At 36.6% G+C, this 24,245-nt stretch overlaps 3 protein-coding genes across 4 annotated transcripts in view; 1 reads left to right on the top strand and 2 right to left on the bottom strand.

Annotated features, from left to right (window-relative positions):
* The window catches only part of LOC123554187 (uncharacterized), a 33,915-nt gene extending 26,534 nt beyond the window's left edge, over positions 1-7,381 (bottom strand). Inside the window, exon 1 of the mRNA XM_045344154.2 lies at positions 7,186-7,381. Coding sequence (XP_045200089.1) covers positions 7,186-7,287 — 102 coding nt within the window. The 5' untranslated portion in view covers positions 7,288-7,381. The remainder of the gene's footprint in view (positions 1-7,185) is intronic.
* Positions 7,382-12,868: 5,487 nt separating this feature from the next.
* Positions 12,869-23,459, top strand: LOC123554186 (patatin-like phospholipase domain-containing protein 4). 2 transcript variants are annotated; one of them, XM_045344152.2, is made up of 5 exons: positions 12,869-13,023; positions 18,283-18,468; positions 18,837-19,073; positions 22,059-22,124; positions 22,964-23,459. In XM_045344152.2, exons 2-5 carry the CDS (start codon positions 18,295-18,297, stop codon positions 23,258-23,260), a joined length of 774 nt encoding a protein of 257 aa, XP_045200087.2. In that variant the 5' UTR covers positions 12,869-13,023; positions 18,283-18,294; the 3' UTR covers positions 23,261-23,459. The 2 variants fall into 2 exon arrangements, with proteins under 2 accessions (XP_045200087.2, XP_045200088.2); XM_045344153.2 differs by lacking the exon at positions 22,059-22,124.
* On the bottom strand, positions 13,650-15,966 carry LOC128558590 (uncharacterized). The gene has a single exon (XM_053548362.1). It carries the CDS (start codon positions 15,713-15,715, stop codon positions 14,042-14,044), a length of 1,674 nt encoding a protein of 557 aa, XP_053404337.1. The 5' UTR covers positions 15,716-15,966; the 3' UTR covers positions 13,650-14,041.
* Positions 23,460-24,245: the final 786 nt, after the last annotated feature.

The following is a 24,245-nucleotide window of genomic DNA, read 5'->3' as shown; positions in this document are numbered from 1 at the left end:
CATCGTCTTACTGTGGTACACATTTATGCCAAGTTATTTGAAAATCCATCCATCGATGACAAAAATACGAAAATTGCGGACAGACCGACAGACTGTTCAAAAACTATATATGCCTCCCTTCGGGGGCATAAAAATGAATTTCAAGCGAGGATATAATGTATTAAAATTATTCTTTATTGAAAATAATGTTATAAATTGATTAAGGCAGCATATTGAGTATAGCAATCAGCGCATGACACTTTCATTATTTATAATGCTCCAACGTTTTTATACACTATAGTGTACCCCACCCACATTTTTAGCTTGTTTATATTTGAGCACAGATTATTATTGGTGTTTATGATTATAACATGGAGAGTTACAGATTCTTATCTACATAAATACATATTCAGGCAACTGTTTCCATTCCTTGAATAATTTTGTCTATTTAACCCATTTAGTGAGACATTATTTATTGTGATCACACTCTGTTGTTTTAAATGTAATAACTTTTAAATGTGTACTGGTACTGATGATAAACCCAAACAGAAATGAGGTTTTTTATCTGTAACTTTTTTATTTCTGCAAACTGAAATCAATGGTTGGTATCAAAATAAAGCTTAACATTCGCTGAAGACTTTACATTATTCAAGTTTTATATTTAGTAAGCAAACACACACGAAGTGAGGCCCAGAAAGGGGTTTGTAAAATGGGGACTGTATGAACGTTGACTGATGATACATTCAGCCACTTTGTCATTTATAAAATTTTCTTCGTATACTGGTTGGGAACCATTTTCTGGACACATTTTCATATTTCGGCTCCATTATTCCCTAAAAAAATATTTGACATAAAAGAAGCTCACACTGCACAAACTTCAGTTCCTTCCACATCCGATGCTGTAATCAGCATCGTGTTGTGACGTAAAATATGGGTTCTATGGGGCCTCAAATGGGGTCACTAAATTGAGTTATTTTTCCAGTCAGGTAAACCAGTTTCCGGACAAATATTTTGAGTGTTTTGTTGTTAATTTGGTATCAAAATAAGTAATTAAACCATTTCTACACATTTTTTTATCATTCATCTCTTCAAAATTGCGCATGAAACATAACTCGACTTTCAATAGCAGCTACGAAAGCAAACCGATGTTGACTATAAAAAACTCGATTTTCGTCGTATACGAATTCTTGATAATTCCAATAGATATAGAATAAAATTAGTGCAAAAATCGACAGCCCTGCATCTTATGTAACTTTTAGCGTTAAATTAAAAGTAGAACATGTTATCAGCAGACAATCATTATGTAGTTTGATTATTTTTTTCCCACTTGATACCTCAGCATGTGAGAACTACTGCGCATGCGCAATGCTATCTTCATGCCCCGTTAAGACAGAAAGTTGTTTTGTAAACATAGGTGAGTTATCATCAAAAACCAAAACATTATACAGCCTTATAAAATAGTGGTTTGCTGTAGACATGAAGAACAAACATCTAAATAATCTAGATGAAACAATTACATGAATTACAACGAAATAAAGCAGATATTACATGTGTCTGGAAACTAGTCCTGTCCGGAAAATGGTTCCCAACCAGTAATTATATTAAAACTTTCCCAAAAAAATTGCAACAGTCATTCCTGATCAAGTAATGAAAAGTGACCCAATGTCAGGCCTTCATGTTTCGACAGTGAGCATGCGCAAATAACGCCCTCTTCCCCAGTAATTTTGGATAAATATTTTTTATACAAATAAATGTAAGTCATTTATTTATACAGAATATTTACCAATTTTGTTTTTGTTTACACCAGTTGGTGCTGTAAGTGGAAATTATTAGATGGTGTGTTCAAGTTTACAAATAACCGCTTGCAATCGAATATTTCCAAGGTGATCGACTTTATCATCTGTCTGGGTTTATCATCAGTACCAGTATTCATTTATTATAACTGAATGATTCTTCACTTAACTGCCATGATATATTCTACCGAAAACTTAGTTCTCCAGCCCCGAAAATGACCTATGAAAGAAACTGATGAGTTGACAGAATAAAAAAGATAAACTTTCATTTCATTTTCGAAAAAAAAATTTTTTTGCCATCAATGTGCCATTTTTGAGTGTTCCAAATTTCAAGACTTATTGACTAGCTCAAGGTCAAATTTCATTTCCGTACACAACACTGTGCATGTGGTCCAAATTCGAAAGCTGTAGCTTGAGAAATGTGAAAGTAGGTCACTAGATCAATTTCAAGGACAAAATTCTTTGTACACAAAACTATGCATGTGCATCAAGATTGAAGGCTGTAGTTTGAGAAATCTGAAAGTAGGTAACTAGGTCAATCTTAAGGTCAAAGTTTATTTCAGTACACAAAACTATGCAAGTGGTCCAAATTTAAAGCCTGTACCTTCAGAAATGTGAAAGTAGGTCACTAGGTCAATGTCAAGGTGAAAGTTTGTTTCGGTACACAATCCTATGCATGTGGTCTAAATTTGAAGCCTGTAGCCACAGAAATGTGAAAGTAGGTCACTAGGTCAATCTTAAGGTCAAAGTTCATTTCGGTACACAAAACTACGCAAGTGGTCCAAATTTGAAGGCTGTAGCTCGAGAAATGTGAAAGTAGGTCACTAGGTCAAAATCAAGGTCAAATTTAATTTTTTGGAACACAGAACTATGCATGTGGTCCAAATTTGAAGACTGTACCTTCAAAAATGTGAAAGTAGGTCACTAGGTCAATGTGAAGGTCAAAGTTTTTTTCGGTACACAAAACTATGCATGTGGTCCAAATTTGAAGGCTGTAGCTTGAGAAATGTGAAAGTAGGTCACTAGGTCAAAATCAAAGTCAAATTTCATTTCTGAACACGAAACTATGCATGTGGTCCAAATTTGAAGCCTGTACCTTCAAAAATGTGTAAGTAGGTCACTAGGTCAATGTCAAGGTCAAAGTTTTTTTCAGTGCACAAAACTATGCATGTGGTCCAAATTTGAAGGCTGTAGCTACAGAAATGTGAAAGTAGGTCACTAGGTCAAAATCAAGGTCAACTCAGGTCAAGGTTCATCTTGCCACTCAAAACCATACATGTGGTCCAAATTTGAATGTTGTAGGTTATTGACAAGAAGATTTTAAAAGCTTTTCCCTATATAAGTCTATATGAACAATGTGACCCCAGGGCGGGCCACTATTTGACCCTAGGGGGATAATTTGAACAAACTTGGTAGAGAACCACTCGATGATGCTACATTACAAATGCCAAAGCCCTAGGCCATGTGGTTTGGACAAGAAGATTTTCAAAGTTTTTCCCTATATAAGTCTATGTAAACCATGTGACCCCCGGGGCGGGGCCATTTTTGACCCTAGGGGGATAATTTGAACAATCTTAGTAGAAGACCACTAGATGATGTCACATACAAAATATCAAAGCCCTTGGCCCTGTGGTTTTGAACAAGGTTTTTCAATTTTTTTCCCTATATAAGTCTATATAAACTATGTGACCCCCGGGGCGGGGCCATATTAGACCCCAAGGAAATAATTTGAATCATCTTGGTAGAGGACCACTAGATGATGCTTCATACCAAATATCAAAGCCCTAGGCTCTGTGGTTTTAGACAAGAAGATTTTCGAAGTTTTTCCCTATATAAATCTATGTAAATTATAGAAATAAACAAAGGGCCATAACTTACTAAACAATTGTTGAACCAGTCTGATTTTCAGGGGGACACAACTAGGGTACCAATACATCATTCTGACAAAATTTGGTCAAAATCCCCCTGGTAGTTTCTGAGGAGATGCGATAACGAGAAATTGTTAACGGACGGAAGGACGGACTGACTGACGGACTGACGGAAGGACAACGGACCACGGACGCAGAGTGATTTGAATAGCCCACCATCTGATGATGGTGGGCTAAAAATCCTTTGCAGGGCTCACAATGGCCTCAAAAAAATAATAGCCAACTTTTTAACCTATAGATGAAAAATTAATAGCCAAAATTGATGCGGATCTTTGCGTGTATTGTAAAAATAAAAATGACAAATTTTAACATATATACTTTCTTAATTGCTTTAAAAAGTAGTAGGCCCCAACATGGGGTGTGGGAATCGGGGATTCAGGGAAATTACCTCCTAATATTGGTGATGGGATCCCATTATATTATTTATAACAGTTTAAAATGCTATATTCTGATTGATTTTGAAGGCATTTACAGGACACATTATTTAGTTTGTGTAAGGCAGCTGAAATGGTTGATATTGACTGACATTATGGACTTGGAAATGGCTCAATTAGCTCCATTGACAGGCCATTCATGCACACACAATATGGACACAGTTGCATACAATGGGAAGTTTACAAGTCTTTGAGTATCATTCATGTTTATACTTTTTCTTTACACAAAAGTGTTTTCATGATTCTTTTGACCATAACTGCACTTAGATTGCTCGAAAATGACAAAACAATCAGGTCGCGAAAATACGTGATATTTGGCATCTGTGCACACTATTGAATTACAGCTTTTGTCAACAAGTTTTTGATGCTTTATTCAATAAATATACTAATTTTTAAGTGTTTTAGAATGTTTCTACTTACACTTATTACAGTATGCAAGCAGATTTATTTGTTGATTTTTTAAGTTTGCCGGTATCGGCCTTGTTTCTAAAAATGGAAACAGGACTGGGCTTTCCAATAAATTAATGTGCAAAACAAACATTTATTATGCCAGAATTGTCTGGTTAAAAAGAAACTATTACAATATCTGGCCTGTAATATTTCAACAAATTCGCGTTCTTTACAAATTCTGAAAATTTGAGAGAAAAAAAGAGATTTTTTTCTCTTCGAACAATTTCATTTTAGATTAAACACATATAGATCTAACCTAGATCCTGATAAAAGATATTTTGAAATCGTCGACCGTTAGGTAAGTTTATAATATGTTTTTAAAGATAATTAAATTAGCGGTAACTATAGATGGCAATTTATTTTTCAGGAAACTGCTGTACAAATTGGTTTAATGTCATCTGCCGAATATAGAGTTGAAGTTAATGTAAAATGTTCCAAAAAAAAGTAGCGCCAGTTCAATCTGATTGATAGCTAGATAAGTAAGATTAACTTCCGATTATAATCGGTTTAATTGTCGTCTGCATCCTACCGCCTTGGGCAATGTTATCAGCATAGTTGACACGTGTTTGGAATACACGAGGTAATAAACAGTCCGCGCTATCGATTTTCTACACCAGCAGACCGCGGGTTACTGTCTCACTAGTCCAAATAATTGTACTCGAGAGTTGAATATCGTTAATAGTTTTTTGACTTGTCGATATCCGCCTCAGAGTACAAACCAGAAAAGGAAAAGAATGTGATAGCACTGTCCCCTTCTTTGCGTAAATAACACCCAACGGAATCCGTTGGGCGGGAATTATGTTATAATAAAGCGACGGATCAAAAAAAGAAATACATACATAGAAAGCCTGTAATTTTTCCTTTTCAATGATATATATATTATCTAGATTCCTAAAAAAAACAGTTAAAAAAATTCAGAGGTTTAAATCGCGTGTACTACATATTGGAAAGTGGCCGATACAGGTAAACACACTACTACACGAAGCGTTTTCATTGGTCACGCCTCCAACTGCCATTATCCCCACACAACCTATTTTCAAACACAACCTATTTTCAACTGCCTAGGACTTTGTATGATAAAAATCTTTACAAGCCAAACTGATCAGTTGTGATTGTTTCACTGTTTACAGCAGAGACAGAACATGTTATGAACCTATTCTCCTTCAGTTTTGGTACTTAGAAAATTATATAAATTCCATTTATGTAGCAGTACTATGTTTTCATGAGGTTTTTCTTATTACTAAAAAACCTGCGTCTTTCCTAGTCTACTACTATTCTTGCTTAAGCCATTCAGTATTTTATATATCTTTTTGCACTAAATGTTGTTTGCTTAACACATGCTTATGCCAGAATTGTGAAGCATACTATTATTAAATTATTTTGACAATGCAATCATGATGCCTGTCCTTGCAACAGTTTTCTTCATTTTCTAAGCAATTTGACATATTTGGAGTGTCAAAACCTTAGCAATTATATAATACATCGTCATATGTGACAGCTATCAATGTAGCAGATGTGACACCTGGTTCTCTGGAGTAATTGAGCACATGATATAGTTCTTTTGATAATGCACTAACTTTTGGCTGCCATTTACTTCACCCTACCCCCTGTAATTTAGGTGCCAATTTAGACAAGTGTACCTACAGCATATTGATCTGCCATGTTGGTTTTAGTGTTTGTTGCCAGACTTGAATTTTGGGTGTATTATGTTTGCAATGTTGTAATGAAACTACAGTAAGTTTAGTGCTGTTTCATTTTGCTGGAAGGAAAATACCACCTGCGGTTGAATTTAGGTTGTAAATTTTCAGCATGACTTCCTACTGATGGCTTTCAAAATCATCCTCCCAGGTATTCGTTCAGTTAGAAACTTGAAACTTAAATGGTATGCTTTTATAGCACTTATGCTGATAGAAAGTGTTAGACAATAAACCAAAGATTTGGACTTGCATTTGTACAAAACTGCACAGAAAACTTGTTAAGCGGTTGAAAACTGGTTGTGCCGGGATACATGAAGACGATTGAAACATTAGAGGTTTAAATTTTTTTACAACAGAAATTCTTGATAAATATGTCCTGTTATGTTTTTTATTTACTATTTATGATTTAAAACAACAGGTAAGCTGTTAGGGCTAAAAAAAATTGTGACTACTGAAAAATTGTAATTTCAATCAACCACAGTTTCCACCACAGTTTTGATTGTTTCTGGTTGAGACCTCTAGGTAGACAACGTAAAATATCAAAATGTAAAATCGGTCTACCCGAGGTCTCATTATTTAGACTACTGTCTCACTTGGCATAATTATTTGTGTAGCTATTAAATAAAATAAACGCCGGTTCCTGTCGCCAAAATGAAAAAAATATTCGCCATTTGAAATAAAATAATCGCAAATGGCGATAATGGTGACAGACAGCGTGAGCCATGCTGTTATCGCTATTTAAGGCCTCAATATGAGGAAGAGAGAAGTCTTGCAACTTTTATTCATTTGTTGTTTTTTTTTTAAATTTTATTCCACCTGTTTCTATAAGATACTCTACAACTATTTGCAAATAACACTGAAATTTATAATTTCCGCAAGCTTGCGGAAGTAAAGTGAAACTCACATCATCACAAAATTCCGCCCAAACAGAACCATCCTGTCCATATACTCCACCTGCAACAAATCCTTGATCTTTAATTGTTTTACACCAATCATTCCAAGACATGTTTACTAATTTTCACAAATTAAAATTGAAAAAGATCTACGCAATTGTCGCAACTTATTTCCTGTCCACTGCACCGCGTTGATGAACCGTAAATGACACGCAAGAATATAAATAAGGCGGAAAGAAAAGAAAAACAAGTACACAAAGCCTAAGTTACGAAAAGATCAGTTACTATCTAGAATGATTGTCTGGTCCTTTTTAATTTTCATTTTATTGGGTTTAACGTCAAACTGACATAACTATATGTCAGATTAAGACTTTCCAACTCTTCAGGGCATTATTTCAGCAACGGTTTGGCATCTGGCCAGTACTATCAGTCTTCAACAAGCCAGCTAAATGGCTTCCTCACATGAAGAATGTTAAATACCACATTATTATAAGGTTCCAAACCCCAGCGGTGATGGACAATTATCATAACTTCTACTCCGTCTAAACAGCCAATCGCATGTATTGACAAGTTATCGTCTGACTGAAATCCAATAGATGTAGGCTTATTTGGAGCTCGATCTATGTTTAGATCCAATTAATGCGAACTCATCCAATTTATATATACTGTATGCATTCGGGCACTCGGCACATGTCCTTGTTTATGGTATATGTTCTTGGGCCGTTACTCTTTCTTGTTTTTATCAATTACCTGCCACAGTGTGTGACATCTAAAACTCGGTTGTTTGCAGATGATTGCATAGTCTACAGGCCTATCAAGAAACTGCAGGACTGCTAAATTCTGCAAGAGGACCACAACAAAGTCAGCCGCCTGAGAAAAGAAGTGGGACATGGACTTTCACCCAGACAAATGCAACAAACAACGGGTCTGCAGTTCAAGAAAGAAAATCGAGTTCTCCTACAGCTTGAAGGAATGCGCAATACAAGAGACTTCGTCATCCAAATACCTTGGGGTTAAAATAAGTTTCAATCTATCTTAGAACCAACGCATTGACCGTATAATCAAGATTTTCAAGGCAATAGTATGCTAGGTTTCCTCCAACGCAATCTGCGCGTTCAAAGCAAAGATACTAAATCTAGCACTTACTTCGCAATGGTTCGTTCCAATTTGGAATACTGTGCATCGGCCTCGACCCCCACCCCAACACCACAACAAATATCCAAGCTGGAGATGGTGCAACTCAGAGCTTCTAGATATACCTGCAGCCGTTACAGGAATACCAGTAGCGTGACAGATATCCTCAACGATCTGAGCTGGGGGCCGTTAGATTCCAGCGCACCAAGATCCAACTCACCATGTTGTACCAAATTCTAAACAATCTAGTTGATATAGACGCCTCTGCCTACAGTAAAAACAAAGACAAATATCAAGCCTACATCTACACGTACAAGGTGTCAACATGCGATGAAACTGCGGCAACTACCATCCAAAAGCAACATTTATAAGTACAGTTTTTTCCATGGACTTACTTACTTGGAATTCTTTACCGGCAACAGTTAATGTAGCCGAGGCTCCTAACTTGGTACACTTCAGGTAGGAGCTTATCAAGATTACCATCTAGTTGCAGCTATCCGCCCAGACTGTTTTTCTTCTCTCTCTCTCTCTCTCTCTCTATCTATCTCTCTCTTGATTATTGTAATCTTTCTGTTGTTTATTTCTCTCTCAAGTAACTTGCTCACATTTAGTCTGTTGAATAGAATATTATAAGATCTTTTTCTATGGGAAGGGCTGTATGCTGATGTTGAAATAACTCGTAGCCCAACCCTTTTGTTTTTTGTTGTGTGTTAAAAATGTATGTAATATTGTGTGTAATATTGAAACAGAGAGCAATAAAATATGATTAAACTAGACTGTGTTAGATCCTAGGATAGCCAGAGCTGTACCGATTGGGTGAATTCCCATTAGGCGCTACGCTAGCCGGGTTGGCTTGTTGCTTAAGGAACAGACGCAGTCTGGGAACTATCTCTTAGATTCTCTTACTTTGAACTTGCTTGTTTCTGCCTATTCTATTATTTTGTCACATGTTTGACGTCGCAGGAGTGTAATAAAGCCATTAAATAAAAATGATAATACACTATAGTGTAATAAATCTTTGACGTCGACGTCATTTATAGTATAGGCAAAGTCGGTCAAATTGTCTTGTTTATATAGTATAAGAAAGTCGATTTTTGATGTTTAGACAAGAACGTCTAACATGTGATAAAAAGAATATTACATTTGTGACTTTCCACATTGAATTTATTAAACTTGTTGAATAAAATTGATAAAATACTCGACAGAGCCTCGCATTTTATTATTTTATTCAACTCGTTTAATAAATTCAATATGAAAAGACGCTCATGTAATACCCTTTATATCTATACTGCTTATTTTAATTGCTTTTTCATTTTTGCTTGCCGCTAGCCGATGTACAAATACAAACTGATGATAGAGTTTCGTACTATATATATATAGATGTAGATGTATATATTGTTACAGAGGTGAATTCAATTACTATCAATTGTGGATGCATTTGTCGAGAGTACTAAGACGGTTTCCTACGGAGGTTAAGGCCGCGGGCTCGATTCCAGGCTACTCCCATTGCGTTGTGCCCTTGGGCAAGGTACGTTATAACGATTGCCTCAGTGGACCCATCTGTAAATGGGCACCAGAAATTGCTCTGTGTGTGGGTGTGGTTTTGTTTTTTTTTTGAGGGGGGGGGGGGGGGGGGCGGGGGGTGCGGGTAAGGTATATTTTTTCTAAAACATATATGTTCTTCAAATAGGGTCGCTCAAAAGCTCCACAGAACTTTTGTTCAATGTTTCACAAAGCTACGCTAAAATAAATAAAAATAAATTACCTTTATTATTCTATTTCAGAAAAAAATCTGATCATGTAAACGGTACTCTAATTACACGTATAATAAGCATGTTATTTGGGTTGATTTTGTCACAAAACCTGTCGTCTTTCAGTACCAAATAAAGTACCTCAGTTGTTGCTAGCTAAACGTAAACAAATAAGGTAAAACTCATTAGAAAACTTACCGATTACATTCAGCCAGCCATATTTATTCTCCGTTTCTTCGACGAATCCTCCACCGTTGCAGCATTAGAACCACCGCATCTGTGAAAGCTATGGCCAGTGCCGACCAAATAAGGAAACCTAGTGTTCTGTTTGCGTTTATTGAGATTCTTGATACCCGCCCGCTTAGCTCAGTAGGTTAGAGCGTTCGTCTACGGATCGCGGGGTCGTGAGTTCGATCCTCGGGCTGTGCGTATGTTCTCCGTGACTATTTGATAAACGACATTGTGTCCGAAATCATTAGTCCTCCACCTCTGATTCATGTGGGGAAGTTGGCAGTTACTTGCGGAGAACAGGTTTATACTGGTACAGAATCCAGGAACACTGGTTAGGTTAACTGCCCGCCGTTACATGACTGAAATACTGTTGAAAAACGGCGTTAAACCCAAAACAAACAAACCATCTTAGGCAATGACTAAATTAATGTCGGTACAAAGGTAATTTGCGTCTTTTACTGGGACCAGCCTGTGCGGAAATTTACTGAGCAACCTGTTGCTGTCCATATGAAAGACTTGGCTTTTATTTGGATTCAATTCCACATCCCATAGCTTTTTCCATTTTTTCAACCTATTTTTGTAATCTTGCGCAGCCTGAGTGGATAGTTTCAGTGAGGTAGATAATCGTGCCATTTGCGTGGCTATAATTTGAGAAGAATGAAATGTTAATAACTTTTGTGGTTACTGGTAGGTGAACTGCGGGTGCTTGATAGGTCTTTACAGAGTTACAATGTGTGCTTGGTTAGGAGAAAGAAAGGTCTAGATTTAGCAGATTTATTATAAGTGTTGAACCTTCACTTGTTCAATTTCAAGAACATCAAGTCCATCGCATTTACAATAAGTTACCGGCATTTAACTGTATGGAAACTCCTGGAAAATTATACATGTATGTTTGTCGCAACTACAGAAACACAGGACAGAATAGCACAATTTTCTAGGGCCCAACATGATTCGGTCTGGTGTAGAGTTGAGGCTGGGTAGGAACCACCTCTGTAGGAGTCATTATATGGTTCTGGGACGATCTATATATGAAAAGAATTGGAAACACTGCCTTACCCTTGCATGATCGTAAGAGCGACTAATAAGGTCTTAACACTTGGTTTTGCTGTAACTCTCTGATTCCAGCAGGTATGCAAATTTTGATTCCATACCTCATGTTTTTATTTCGATGTAAATGAGATGTGAAACCAAAATCTGTAGTCCTGTTTGGCGCCATATAACCTATACTGTGTTAGTGCGCCGTAAAACCCAAATAAATAAATAAATAAATTATTTTAAGAATGAATGACAGTAGGAAAAAAAAATGCGATATTGTAAACATGTATCTTGTTATTTAACGGACATTTTTGTGAGTTGTGAGAACCTATAACAATGTCAAGGTCGAGTTCATCGGGCATGGTAAAAACGTAGATTTCCACTGCTAATACTAACTACTCGGATGGTGAATGGGACTTTGTCAAATGTCTGGCAGTTTGAAAGAAGGCAAGCTGAAATCTTTTGCTTTAATCTGTTACATTCTTTTGAATGCACTTTTGAATGTGTATCACCACTTACCTGGACCAGGTATCAGGGAGAACTCGGGATACAGGTAAGGCATTAAACACACTCGTAAACATTGTTTAGTGTTTATTGTTTGTTTGTTTTGGGTTTAACGCCGTTTCACAACAGTATTCCAGTCATGTAACGGCGGGCAATTAACCTAACCAGTGTTCCTGGATTCTGTACCAGTACAAACCTGTTCTCCGCAAGTAACTGCCAACTTCCCCACATGAATCAGAGGTTTTAGACACAATGTCGTTTATCAAATAGTCACGGAGAACATATGCCCCGCCGATTATCGAACTCACGACCCCGCGATCCGTAGATCAATGCTCTACCTACTGAGCTAAGCGGGCGATCATGTTAGATTATATGAAAATCTTTTACATGATAAATTTTTGTATCCTTTTTGGGATATTATACGTTTATATAAATTATCTGTTAATTACACATAATTTTTAGGTATTTTGAAAATATATAGAGAAACAAACAATCTAAAATATACTACAATATCTGTATACTTATTTAGATATTATATATAATATGCGAATTGTTTCAAAAGAACTAAGTCAAAATGATTAACATGATGGGGAAAAAATAACTCATGGAATATTTTAGTTATTGCACAAATAATTATATTGAATGCTTTATAGGTTTTTATGCTGCTAAGATGTTGCGCTACTAAGTTTATGGAATGAGAATGGGATCAGTCAAGACAGTAACTGCTCATATTTCTGTTCTAAAAATAGAACATTTCATTAAATGACAATTTTGAATTCTTTCAGCAAATCTTTTCGCTTTTTAAAAGTTATTGGGTTGAAAGGTGTAAAAATGTACGAAAAGGAATTATTTTCGCGTAAAGAGAACAAAAAAATTGACAGTATAACGCAAAGTTAAAAAAGTTATAGAAAGCGTTGTTAATTTATGTTTATTGAGAGAAGTTTCATATTGATGTCATTGGCATTATTATGCTGATGTAAGTTAAAGCAACAGTGATAGAAATATCACTTTTAAATGCATTCACCAGTCTACGGCAATAACCATGATTTAAAAATGGAATTTAAAACTATCCTTTCTGGTATTTAAACAGTGAGAAGCACAACTGACGTTTCGCTTCTTGAATTCGTTTACGTATGTAAATGTGGACTATAAACATGTAATTAGTGGCGTGCCAATTCAAACATTTACAAAGGGGTAAGTTTATTTCACTAAATGGTACTGATTCTGTTGTGCCTTACCGATAAGTAATATTTCTACCATAAAGGATAGTTTTAACGGGATGACGTTGATCCAGCTCGTTTTTAATAATGATAAAATGTTGCCCTTTTAATAAAACAGGAAGATGTACTTTAAATGCATTTCTATTCGGCATTATCCTGTTATTTGGAACGGGTTCCATATAAATATTTTACCATATTTTACAGCAAAATGGACGTTGTTTCATTCCGAACCGGATAACCACTTTGGAACTACTTTTTTTAGTAAAGAATAATTTGATATAATAATACTTCGATTTATTCCGTATAGCTTTTTAAATAGTCAAATCATTTAATTCACTTCTATTGAATACTACATCTTGTCTCCAAAAATGGGTATGAATGAAAAACAAGTGCGTTCCAAATAATAGGAGTATATATATAGAGAGAGAGTTGTGATTCTAAATAGTGCCTCGCAAGGGGAAGGTATCCCCGGGAAAAGGGTTTTCTTTGGGGGATACATTTCTTCAGAAAATGGGGCTTGGCAATCTTTTGGGGGTTAAAAGTGTCTGAAAATGGAATTTTTTAGAGAGAAATGCCTTATTTTAGGATGCGTTCCAAATAACAGGAGTATATATACGCGACGAATTAGGTCAAGTAATAACTGATTGTATTCATCCGCCATTGAAGAAATACTATCTGGGGCAAGTTTCATTCATAAAACAATACAACTAAACAACTCACCTGGCAGAATGTAGGCTTCGATTTATTCCGTATTGTTATCCAATTTATATATGTATTTATAAAATATTTGAACTGAAAAAGTTAAGTTTCTGTCCTTTAGCTATTTACATTTCGTGGATATATTGGCGCCGATCTATTCACAAATTATGTACATATTGTTTCCTACGCACTACAAGTAAGAAATATTTACACCTTATCAACACTCAATTACAACAGTATAAATTATGTAAATGGCTGGTTTGTATTCATTGGAAATCATCATCATCCGAGTCCTATTGCCACTTGAAAGCCGATTTGCTATACTGATTTGATTTTCTTTTTTTCTTTTTCACCGGTCCTTCTTTTTTTACAGGTTTGAAACCCACAGGGTGACAAACATTGTCCGTTCTGTGAATTGAAGGGGCTTGTGCAGCTGTCGTTTGTGTTAGTGTAGTATCCTCGTCCGTGTCAATGTAAATGGGTGAGGGGTTGCTGGATGTAGCTCTACTAGCCATACTAGGTTTCCCTGTCCCACTGACGGGAGTCGAAGTTGAAGGCATACTGGCGAAAGGATGTTTCCTTTTGGTGGTTTTTACGTTTGGCCCTTTTCTTGTGTCACTGATATGAGTCGTGTCTGATTCAAAAGAAACACTGGGGCCTTCAGGAAAGATAAGCGACTTTGCGGGCGGCATCAATACTCTGGCGCGGTTATTCGCTATTTCGGCCTCTGAATCGGAATCGGACATTTCAGCTCCTGATTCTATTGGTTGTATTGTATCATCATTTTCTTGACCGGATTCGGACCTACAGTCTAGGCCTTCCCAGGAGTCGAACAGCGGAGTTGTGTATTCGTACTCCGGCTGCCTGTCAAGTGTGTAGACTTGAGACAGGAGTTCCACAAACTTCTCATAAAGACGGCCTTTATGCTCGGAACGCCACATGATTTCGGCAAGGTGGCCTTCAACTTGTTCTGACTTTGTACCGACGATCCGCCTGAAATGATCTTTTGCATGTTTCCATGCACCCTCAATTTTGTTTGTATGTACACTTATGATCTGTCCCGTGGCCGTGTTTACATAATCCTTTCGAAATGAATACTTGTGTAGGACAGTGAAATGCTTAAATCCAGCTTCATTCAAGTTGTAGTATGCAGACCAACCGTCGCTGTAAATTGTTGACCCTGGTTTCACATGGCTTTTGATGATGGGAAGGAGGGTGGCTTCTTTCCGGTCTGACACAGGGTACAGAATTACGGTGTTCGTCTTTCTGTCTACGAGTCCAAATATCCATATTTTCAGTCCTTTGTTGGGGTTGCCACTATGAAACTTTACCCGACGGCCAAAAAGAGATTCGTCGATTTCAATTTCGCCCCCTAGTATTTTGTTAAGCGTATGCCGATGGAAATATTCCTTAAACAGTTCCCGAATGTAACTAGCCCAGTTGACGGCCGTAGTGCCATACACTGTGCCACTGGCAGTTGAACACTGCAGTAACGACTGCTTATCCAAATAACACTTAATGAAAACCATCACATCTTGGATTTCAATGTTTATCTTCTCGAAAATTGAGTTCGTTCGGAGCGACCGTTGATGATTCCTATTGTTTGAACATCGAAATATTTGTCCACCATTCCGCTCCTTCTTGGTCTTCAGATGCATTGAGCCATCACATTTATTGCACGAAATACTCCTAGCCAAGAGGCCATGATCTCTTAACCATTCAAGCACCGTTGTAATTGGAAGCGAGAACAACCAGAAAAAATTCCAGGGGTTACTCCAATCACTCACAGATATTTCACTTGGGTCGCTTTTCCTTTCTCGGTAATTCCCTCCACTTTTCCTTAAACTAGATTCGTCAGACTTAGACATATTTTGTTCAGACATGTTGCTTTCCAAAATGGAAATGATTTCTATGATTAAAAAATCAGGAAATTTCAAGAAAGTAAAGCTAATAAATTTCTTTGCCATTCCTGATGGTCACTCCCTAGGGCATCTTAGGTCATCATTAGCTGAATAAACATACGTTTGGCAGGACCTGGGCTGTGGATGTGACACGTGCTTCAGTAAAGCAATTTGGCCTAATTCGTCACGTATATATACTCCTGTTATTTGGAACGCATCGTAAAATAAGGCATTTCTTTTGAAAAATTCCCATGTACAGACACTTTTAACCCCCAAAAGTATGCCAAGCCCCATTTTCTGAAGAATTATATCCCCCAAAGAAAACCCCTTTCCGGGGATACCTTCCCCTTGCAAGGCATTATTAAAATCAAATCTCTCTCGGTATATATATACTCCTGTTATTTGGAACGGTAAAAAAACCATGCATGCTTTGGAACGGTCAGAAAGAAAAAAAACATGCATGCGATGTCCTTATCAGAGTTCGAGCCATCTGAACAATGAATGCTATTTAATAAATTATGCTGAATTCCAGCATGCTTCGTTCTAACTGAATGATGTGCCAAGTGATAAGGATCATTAAGATAGCCATAAAATTATCTGGCATTAATAGCTTGCCGCTTGCCTAGTGGTCAGTCTGTGCTCGAGTGTATCAGAAGTTTAAATCATTTAATGTGTAGTATTCATGTATAATGGGCGAAAGGAATAATCGAGAAGTTTATGAAAAGTGGATGGAAATTCAAGATATTATTGGTTCGGCAAGTTTATGGCCTGTAAGAATTCGACGTTATTTTTGGACTAAGAATTTAAGACATTTTGAAAGAATTGTTGTTGCTTCATTTGTATACGTGAATGGTCTAAACCCAGAACAATTTCTTCAGTGGGCAAGACTTTTATGTCTCGGTAGAGACGAAGCAGCATATCGGCATTTCGAGGCACTTTTTCGACTGTTTGAAACAAGAAACTATCATTTGTATGCTTACAATGTTTCAAACAACAGATACGAGTACCTAGACGGTAGGATAAGATCGTATGTACACCGAAGTATCCGACAGTAACACAGGTGCATAGTAATACTTTGTAAACAGATCTGACCTAATTCGTCGCGTATATATACTCCTGTTATTTGGAACGCATACTAAATATTTACTTTTTTCTTTAAAAAATACAATTTTCAGACACTTTTAACCCCCAAAAGATTGCCAAGCCCCATTTTCTGAAGAAATATATCCCCCAAAGAAAACCCTTTTCCCGGGGAAACCTTCCCCTTGCAAGGCATTTTTAGTATCTTAACTCGCTTGCTATATATATACTCCTGTTATTTGGAACGCCCTTGTTTTTCTTTTCTATTTATTGTTTAGAGGCAAGAGGTGGAATTAATTAAAGTAATTGAATGATTTGACTCTATTTAAAAAGAATTACGGAATAAATCGAAGTATTATTACATAAAAGAATTGATCATCATTATGAACTAAAAAAGTAGTTCCAAAGTGGTTATCCGGTTCGGAATGTAAACATCGTCCATTTTGCCATAATGTATTATGTTAAATATTTGTTTGGAACGCGTTCCAAATAACAGGATAATGTTTATAATGATATAGAACTAAGGATTCATGCGTACGAGTAATTATTGCGTTAAATAGATATATGCTTGCATCCGTGTAGACGCCTAGACGGCCGGGTCTAAAATATTTCCTGGGGTTTCGGAGAAGTCATCCATCCATCCAGATTCAGCACAGGTTTGCGGAAAAAGTAAATTGAGACATTTTCTTCCCTTCATTATTTCGTCAGGTCACATGGTTTAAGATATACACATGTTTTAGGTCATTCTGACATTTGCAGATGATACGGTACAGGTCGCACAATGTGTGCATTTTGGGCCAGTTTTGCCTCAAAATTTAGTGTTCTGAAAACCGGAGATTAAGACATTTTTATCATAGAACAACGGAATCAGCATTCTGAAATTGTCACACGATAAGTGCTAAGTATATGCAAAACATCCGCTCAACCCTTCCCTGGAATTTCTCACAATTTCTATCACAATTTTTATTATTTTTTCGCACCGGTATCAGCGCAGATTTGTGGAATTTTCAAATTTACTGTCCCTTGTCCCCATGACAGTTATGTAGACTCTTCCACGCGTTTGTACTACATCTGTATTGCTGGACAGATCAGTGTAACAGACTAAACAGTAATGCATCCAGCTATGACAAGTTTTCAAGTTTCGAGTTATATTAACTCAATCGTAATTTGGTAAGAGTTGTTGAGGACATAAGCATGCAATTTACGTAATAGTGAGAATGTAAACACGTTTTTATACTACAATATGTATTTATTCTGCTAGTCTTCATCCAAGCATTTAGAATATACAATGTAATTTATTACATAGACTTACAGATTGAGATGGCCTAATCTTTGTATATATTTTATATGCGAATATGCTGAATATATATTTCAGTTAAAGGCTTATCTGTACGTGATATTGTTTGTTATATATTGATTGATCACTCGTCGACTTCTGTTGCTTTTTGCAGTAGTTAAAGGTTTTGAAACAGAGTTCAAATTGCTTGATGTCTACACAACATTACTTCTGAACAATTTCACTTTAGTTCTGATCACTTTCTTTTATTTTGTAGTGCTGCTGTGTGATGATGAATATATCATTCTGTGGGTGTGGATTTCTCGGCATCTACCATATTGGTGTTGCAAAGGCATTGCTAAAACATGCACCGTCATTCTTATCCAAGATTGAGCGTGTAGGTGGGGCTTCAGCCGGTGCCTTGATAGGCGCACTTCTAGTGTGTGAACCCAATAAGCTTGACGTGAGTATACTAAATTTAAAATGAGTCATTTTTTAACCGATAGTAGTCTAAACAAGATTGAAAATGTACATGCTAAAAATAGAAGTCTCATAGATTCAAGCGATAATATGTCATCAAAATAATGCTGAAGAACCGTTCAGTATGTAGCAAGCTTACTCTTTTTTACAATAATTACTCGTTTTTCATCAAGTAAAAATAGTAAATGACATTTTATCTCTACCATACCCTGCAACCATTCTAACTGAAATCGTGGGGAAGTAACTATGTAACAGAAAAGATAACAAGTGTTAATTGGGAAAATGGTGAAGTAAAAAACTTGTAAGTAACCAAAGGCATGATTCATCAAAAGAAAATCATCATTTATTCAGGTGTGTAGAGACTTCAATCTTGGCCTTGCCGACGATATACGGAAGAAGCCGCTTGGAGCTTTGACACCAAATTTCAACTTGCTCGATCCGGTAAAAGAGTTCATGGACAAACATATGCCAGAAGACGGTTATAAGAAAGCCAACAATGTTTTGTTTATATCATTGACCAAGTTTGAGAAAGGTTTACCACACAATGAAGTGTTTTCAACTTATGCTTCAAATAAGGCTTTGATTGAGGTAAGTACATTCAGTATACATCGCATTCAAAAAGAGTATTTATATACATTGTATTATAAAATCAATTCCGAAATGATGTTTTAAAGTTAACTTAACGGTCAGGGAAGGAGCAGTGGAATGGGAGTGGGCGCTTGGCTCTTAACTTCGAGGCATTGAGTGAACATTGACTTCGATCTCTATCTAGACCCTTCCTTGTTCACTTCGAAATTTTTTAGAAAACATATCAAAGCTCCATGCAAACTTTTTAAACTTCTGCAAATAAAACATCAAAACTAAACAATATTGATATGACGCATTTAGTTCCTCAATACATTACAAATGAAGTGACCTATATTTATCTCCACTGAATGAAACAAATATTGTGAATCAGTTTTAAATTTGGAAAAGGTAATATTAATTTAAAGCTCCCTACTCTTAACTAATCACAGAATACCACAAAAACCCACATGAAGATCGGAACATTGCTGTTCAATGTTACATACTACAATTTTTTTTTTCGTGTCTAAAAGATCACGTGCAGATGCATTGCTCTCATGTATATGAGAACTCTATTGTTTTGTTAATCTGTTTTGGTCTATCAAGAGTTCCGAAGATGTTATCAATAACTATTAAACGAATATTACCATTGTTCGATTATATGCACTTATGATTTTCTACCCGTTATACTAATGTATCACGTAATCTTATTAAAAATTGGTAGCTTTAATTGAGAAAGCAAATGCTAATTAGTTAGAATGTAATGAAACAAGAAAATTGTTTATAATACATGTAACAGATTTAACAAATACACCTTGTCGACATGTGATCAGATATGTGATTCATTGCAGTGTCTGCTGGATAACGTATTTGCCAAATTTGGCAATAAAACATATAGACAAGTTATCGGTATCCCATATGGGACTTACTATATGCACCATGCATTGCTCCTTAATGTGTCCATGGAGATCCAGTTTGACGTTATTGAATCGGTAAACACCTCATTGCACCTTATTTTTTAGGTCGACTATTCAAAGAATATGGTATCTAATGGACTCGTCTATTCTTCGACATGCGTCCCGAATTGGTTAATTTTTAGTTCACAAGGTGCTTAAGGTGAGCTATTGTGACCGGTCATTGTCCGGTGTCGTCCATCGGCGTCCGTCGTGCGTCGTCCGTCGTCCGTCGTCCATCAACATTTGCCTTTTGAACACTTTAAAGGCCACAGTTGTGACCCAATCATTATGAAATTTGGTCGGGGCATATGTCTTGATGATCTCTAGGCCAGCTGTGAAACTGGGTCATTTTGGTTCAAAAACTAGGTCAGTAGGGCAGAATAAAGGAAAAGTTTGTGAACACTGTAGAAGCCACAGTTGTGACTCAATTTTTCTGAAACTTGGTTAGAATATTTGTCGTGATGATCTCTAAGTCAAATTTGAAACTAGATCATGTGGGATCAAAAACTAGGTCACTAAGCCAGATCAAAGGAACATCACGTAAACATTCTACATTCTAGAGACCACAGTTTAAATTTGAAACTCATGAGAATGTTGGTTAGTCAGAATGTTTTTCTTGATGAACTTTAGGTCAAATTCGAATCTGGGTCATGTGGGGTCAGAAGCTAGGTCATCCAGTCAAATCGAAAGAAAAGCTTGATAGCACTCCAGAGGCCACGTTTATGACCCTATCTTTATGAAACATGGTCAAAATGATGATCTTGATGATCTTTATCCCAAGCTTGAACCTGAATCATCTGGGGTAAAGGCTAGGTCATCTATTAAAATCATAGATAAACGGGCTACATTTTTCATATGATGTGCATAAAACTTGGTCAGGTTGTTGATCTGCATGAAATCTCGGGGGAGGTGCGGGAGGTCGTGGGTTCGATCCCTGGCCGCGTCATACCAAAGACGTAAAAATGGTACTAGTAGCTTCCTCGCTTGGCGCTCAGCATTAAGAGGATAGTACTAGGACTGGTCAGCCCGGGGTCAGTGTAATGTGACTGGGTGGGGTATCATGTCATGTGTCTATGGCGTGATATTCCAGTGAGGCAGCACTATAATGTTGGACATTGTGCTCACTGCTACAAGTAGACACCGTCTTTCATATGACTGAAAAATTGTTGAGAAAGACGTTAAACCCGAACACACACACACATGAAATCTAATCTCAGATGACTTTTTATCTAGGTCACGTGGGCCGGATAAAAAGCTAGGTCACCAGATCAATCTAGGCGGTATATTTTTGATTCTATCTTAATAAATCTTGGTCAGAATGTTTGTTTTCATGAAGTCTTGGATTATTTCTAATCTGGAGTCAAAATCACGTGGAGTCAAAAACTAGGTTACTTGGTCAAATCAAAGGGAAAGCTTGTATACACTCTAGAGGCCACTTTTTGGTGCCTTGGTCAGTAGATGAACCCTGTTATTTAAGATTTTAGTATATAAACAATCAAAGTCACAGCCGTCTTTGAACTGAAAACGGTTTCCTTTTAATAACGTTATAAAGTTTTAACCTACAGTCATGAAACATCATACTATAGGATGATTGCCCGTGTTTAATTGATGACTTCTTTTATTTTCGGGTCCTCTAATTCAAAGGTCTAGGTCACAGTTACCTTGAAACTAAAACGGCTTTCGCTCAATAACAAAAGAACTCTTTAGACTGCATCCGCCAAACATTATAGGATGGTGACATGTGATTAGTGGATGAATTCTATTGTTTTGATGTTCAGTAAGTCAAAGGTCAAGACCACAGTGACTGCTAGACTGCTAATGGTTTTAGCTGATTAATTAAAAAAAGGCCTGGTTGTCAGCCTGCTTAAGATGGTTGCCTGCATTCAGTATTTTTGAGGTTATTTGGTCAAAGGTCAAAGAAAACAAATATATACTCTCTTGCATCAAACCTGCCAACATGTTGGAATACATGATGTGTTTTGCAAACAGGTCTTGTTATATTTGCTTAATATTTTTTGTTTCTGTAAAACTAAGTGAATATTTTTTATTTCAGTGTTTAATCGCATCTTGCTACATTCCGGTTTATGCTGGCGTTAAATTCCCTGTTATTGATGGCAATGTAAGTATCACTTTTTATCCCTGCCCGACGGGACGGTATCACGGTAGGGGACGGGACGGTATTACGGTATCACGGTAGGATTTATGTTTATAAACAACGAACAAGACTGAAGCTTCCGAATCCTATGGAGATTTTTATGTCCTGATTTTTGTGCGAGCACTTGCAAATGCATTGGCAAGCAGAGATCCAGCTATTGCAATGTAGACCATAGAGACTCTTTGCGTTACTGGTAGATGGTATACCAGTACATGTACATGACAGATCGTTCTGTCTCAGTCAATAAACGGGTCAGAAGAAGCTGGCCTTCGAGTCAATACGACTTTTTATCATTGATCATGTGACTACATCTGGAGCAATGGAAAGGACTATAAATATAGATTTAATAATAATGTAATATATTATTCTGGCTCGTTTGTTCTGTCATAATGGTTGAAGTAACTCCACGAGGTTGTTTTTATATTGACATATTAATTGGCCTTTGCTCCGAACATGAATGGTTTAGCCATCAGACGAAGATGTGCTATTTTAGAGACTTTAGATTTGCTAGAAAATGCTTGAAGTATTCATTGAAAATAACCATTCAGAAAGTTAGCTAGACCAGCCGTATAACAACATGTAGTTTAGATTTATTCAGCATAATTATTTGCGAGCGATCAGTTTAAACGAAGAGCAATTTGGCTGAATTAATTTGGATTCAAATCGAAGCAATGCTTTGTTTACAGACTTGACGGCCGCCTCCTGGCACAGTGCACAAATGCATTTAGGTACTTGTATGAATACAAGGTTGTTGGTTTTTTTTTAAAGTATGAAACATTGTTCACATGTTCATTTATTTACAGATGTACACAGATGGGGGTTTGATGAACAATTTGGTTACGTTCAAAGAGGGAAAAACTGTAACGGTATCTCCATTCTGTGGAAACCAGGACATAGCCCCAACTGACGACAAAGGTTTAGGATGGTTTTTTAGGATTAAAAATCAAACGTTTCAATTTAACAAAAGTAATGGGACTAGAGGTGTGCATGCTGTTTTCCCGCCACATAGGGACATTCTTTTGGAGTATCATGAAACTGGATATTCAAATGCTGTGTCGTTTCTGAAAAAAGAAGGATATTTTGAGAAATATGATGTGTAAAACATTTTTACATTTGAAAAATTGTCAGGGACTATATGAATAAGAAAAGTATAGCCTCTGGTGATTTAAGAGATATCCATTTGCATACAATCTTCTAAAAGATATGACACGTGCTGGGATCAAACTACTAAAATCTAGTCTTTTGTCCGAATATCTTTTTTGTTGTTTTGATTTAAGAAATAATATACAGTGTATCTCATTTTGTGATTTGTCGTTAAATAAAATCATTCAACCCGAGTAATAAAATAATAGGTATCTCAACGGCAATGATTTTTTTTTCCTGAGCATATCACTGTTTGAGATAGATCATTTTGATTCTAACACGTTATCAAGGTATACTATCTACATTTTTGAAGATATTCATCAGATATTTGCCTGTTTTGTGAGGTTTTCTTTTCCAGCGCGCCGCTATGACTTTTGACGCTCTGACGTAATAACTGTAACGTACAAATTGTTTGTGTATGCGTGCACGTGCGCATGCGCATGCGTGTGCGTGTGCGTGTATCGGTAGCATAATATCACACAGTTTCAGTCTTCTTTGTTCAATATTATAGGGAAATAAACCGTACATCTCCGTAATAATGAGTGAGTTGGGTTTTACGCTGAATCGACACAAAATGGTCATATATCGCCGTAATAATGATCGAATATACATTGTATGATGGTATGCCTTGAATAAGTCCATGATTTGTATTTAAGAAATAATAAGTTCCCAAGTTTGGTTTATCGTAGAATAACCCGTGTTTTGAGTTCTCATGTGTAAGAAGATATCACGAAGGCCTATTGTTTCGCATAAGAACGAAACACTCGGGTTATTCTACGATAAATCACACTTGGGAACTTGTTATTTCGATTCTAACACGATATTCTAGTATCAAAAGTGTTAAAATCAAAGCACTGAGAGTACTGATGGGTCGGGGCAATTCAGCTGTATTTATAACATAGCAGAATAATCTCCAGGGTTCATACAGAAATCTGGGAACTG

This window comes from Mercenaria mercenaria, chromosome 7, assembly GCF_021730395.1.
Source record: "Mercenaria mercenaria strain notata chromosome 7, MADL_Memer_1, whole genome shotgun sequence".
In the NCBI taxonomy this organism is placed as follows: domain Eukaryota; kingdom Metazoa; phylum Mollusca; class Bivalvia; order Venerida; family Veneridae; genus Mercenaria; species Mercenaria mercenaria.
This window is presented reverse-complemented; position numbering and strand designations above follow the sequence as displayed.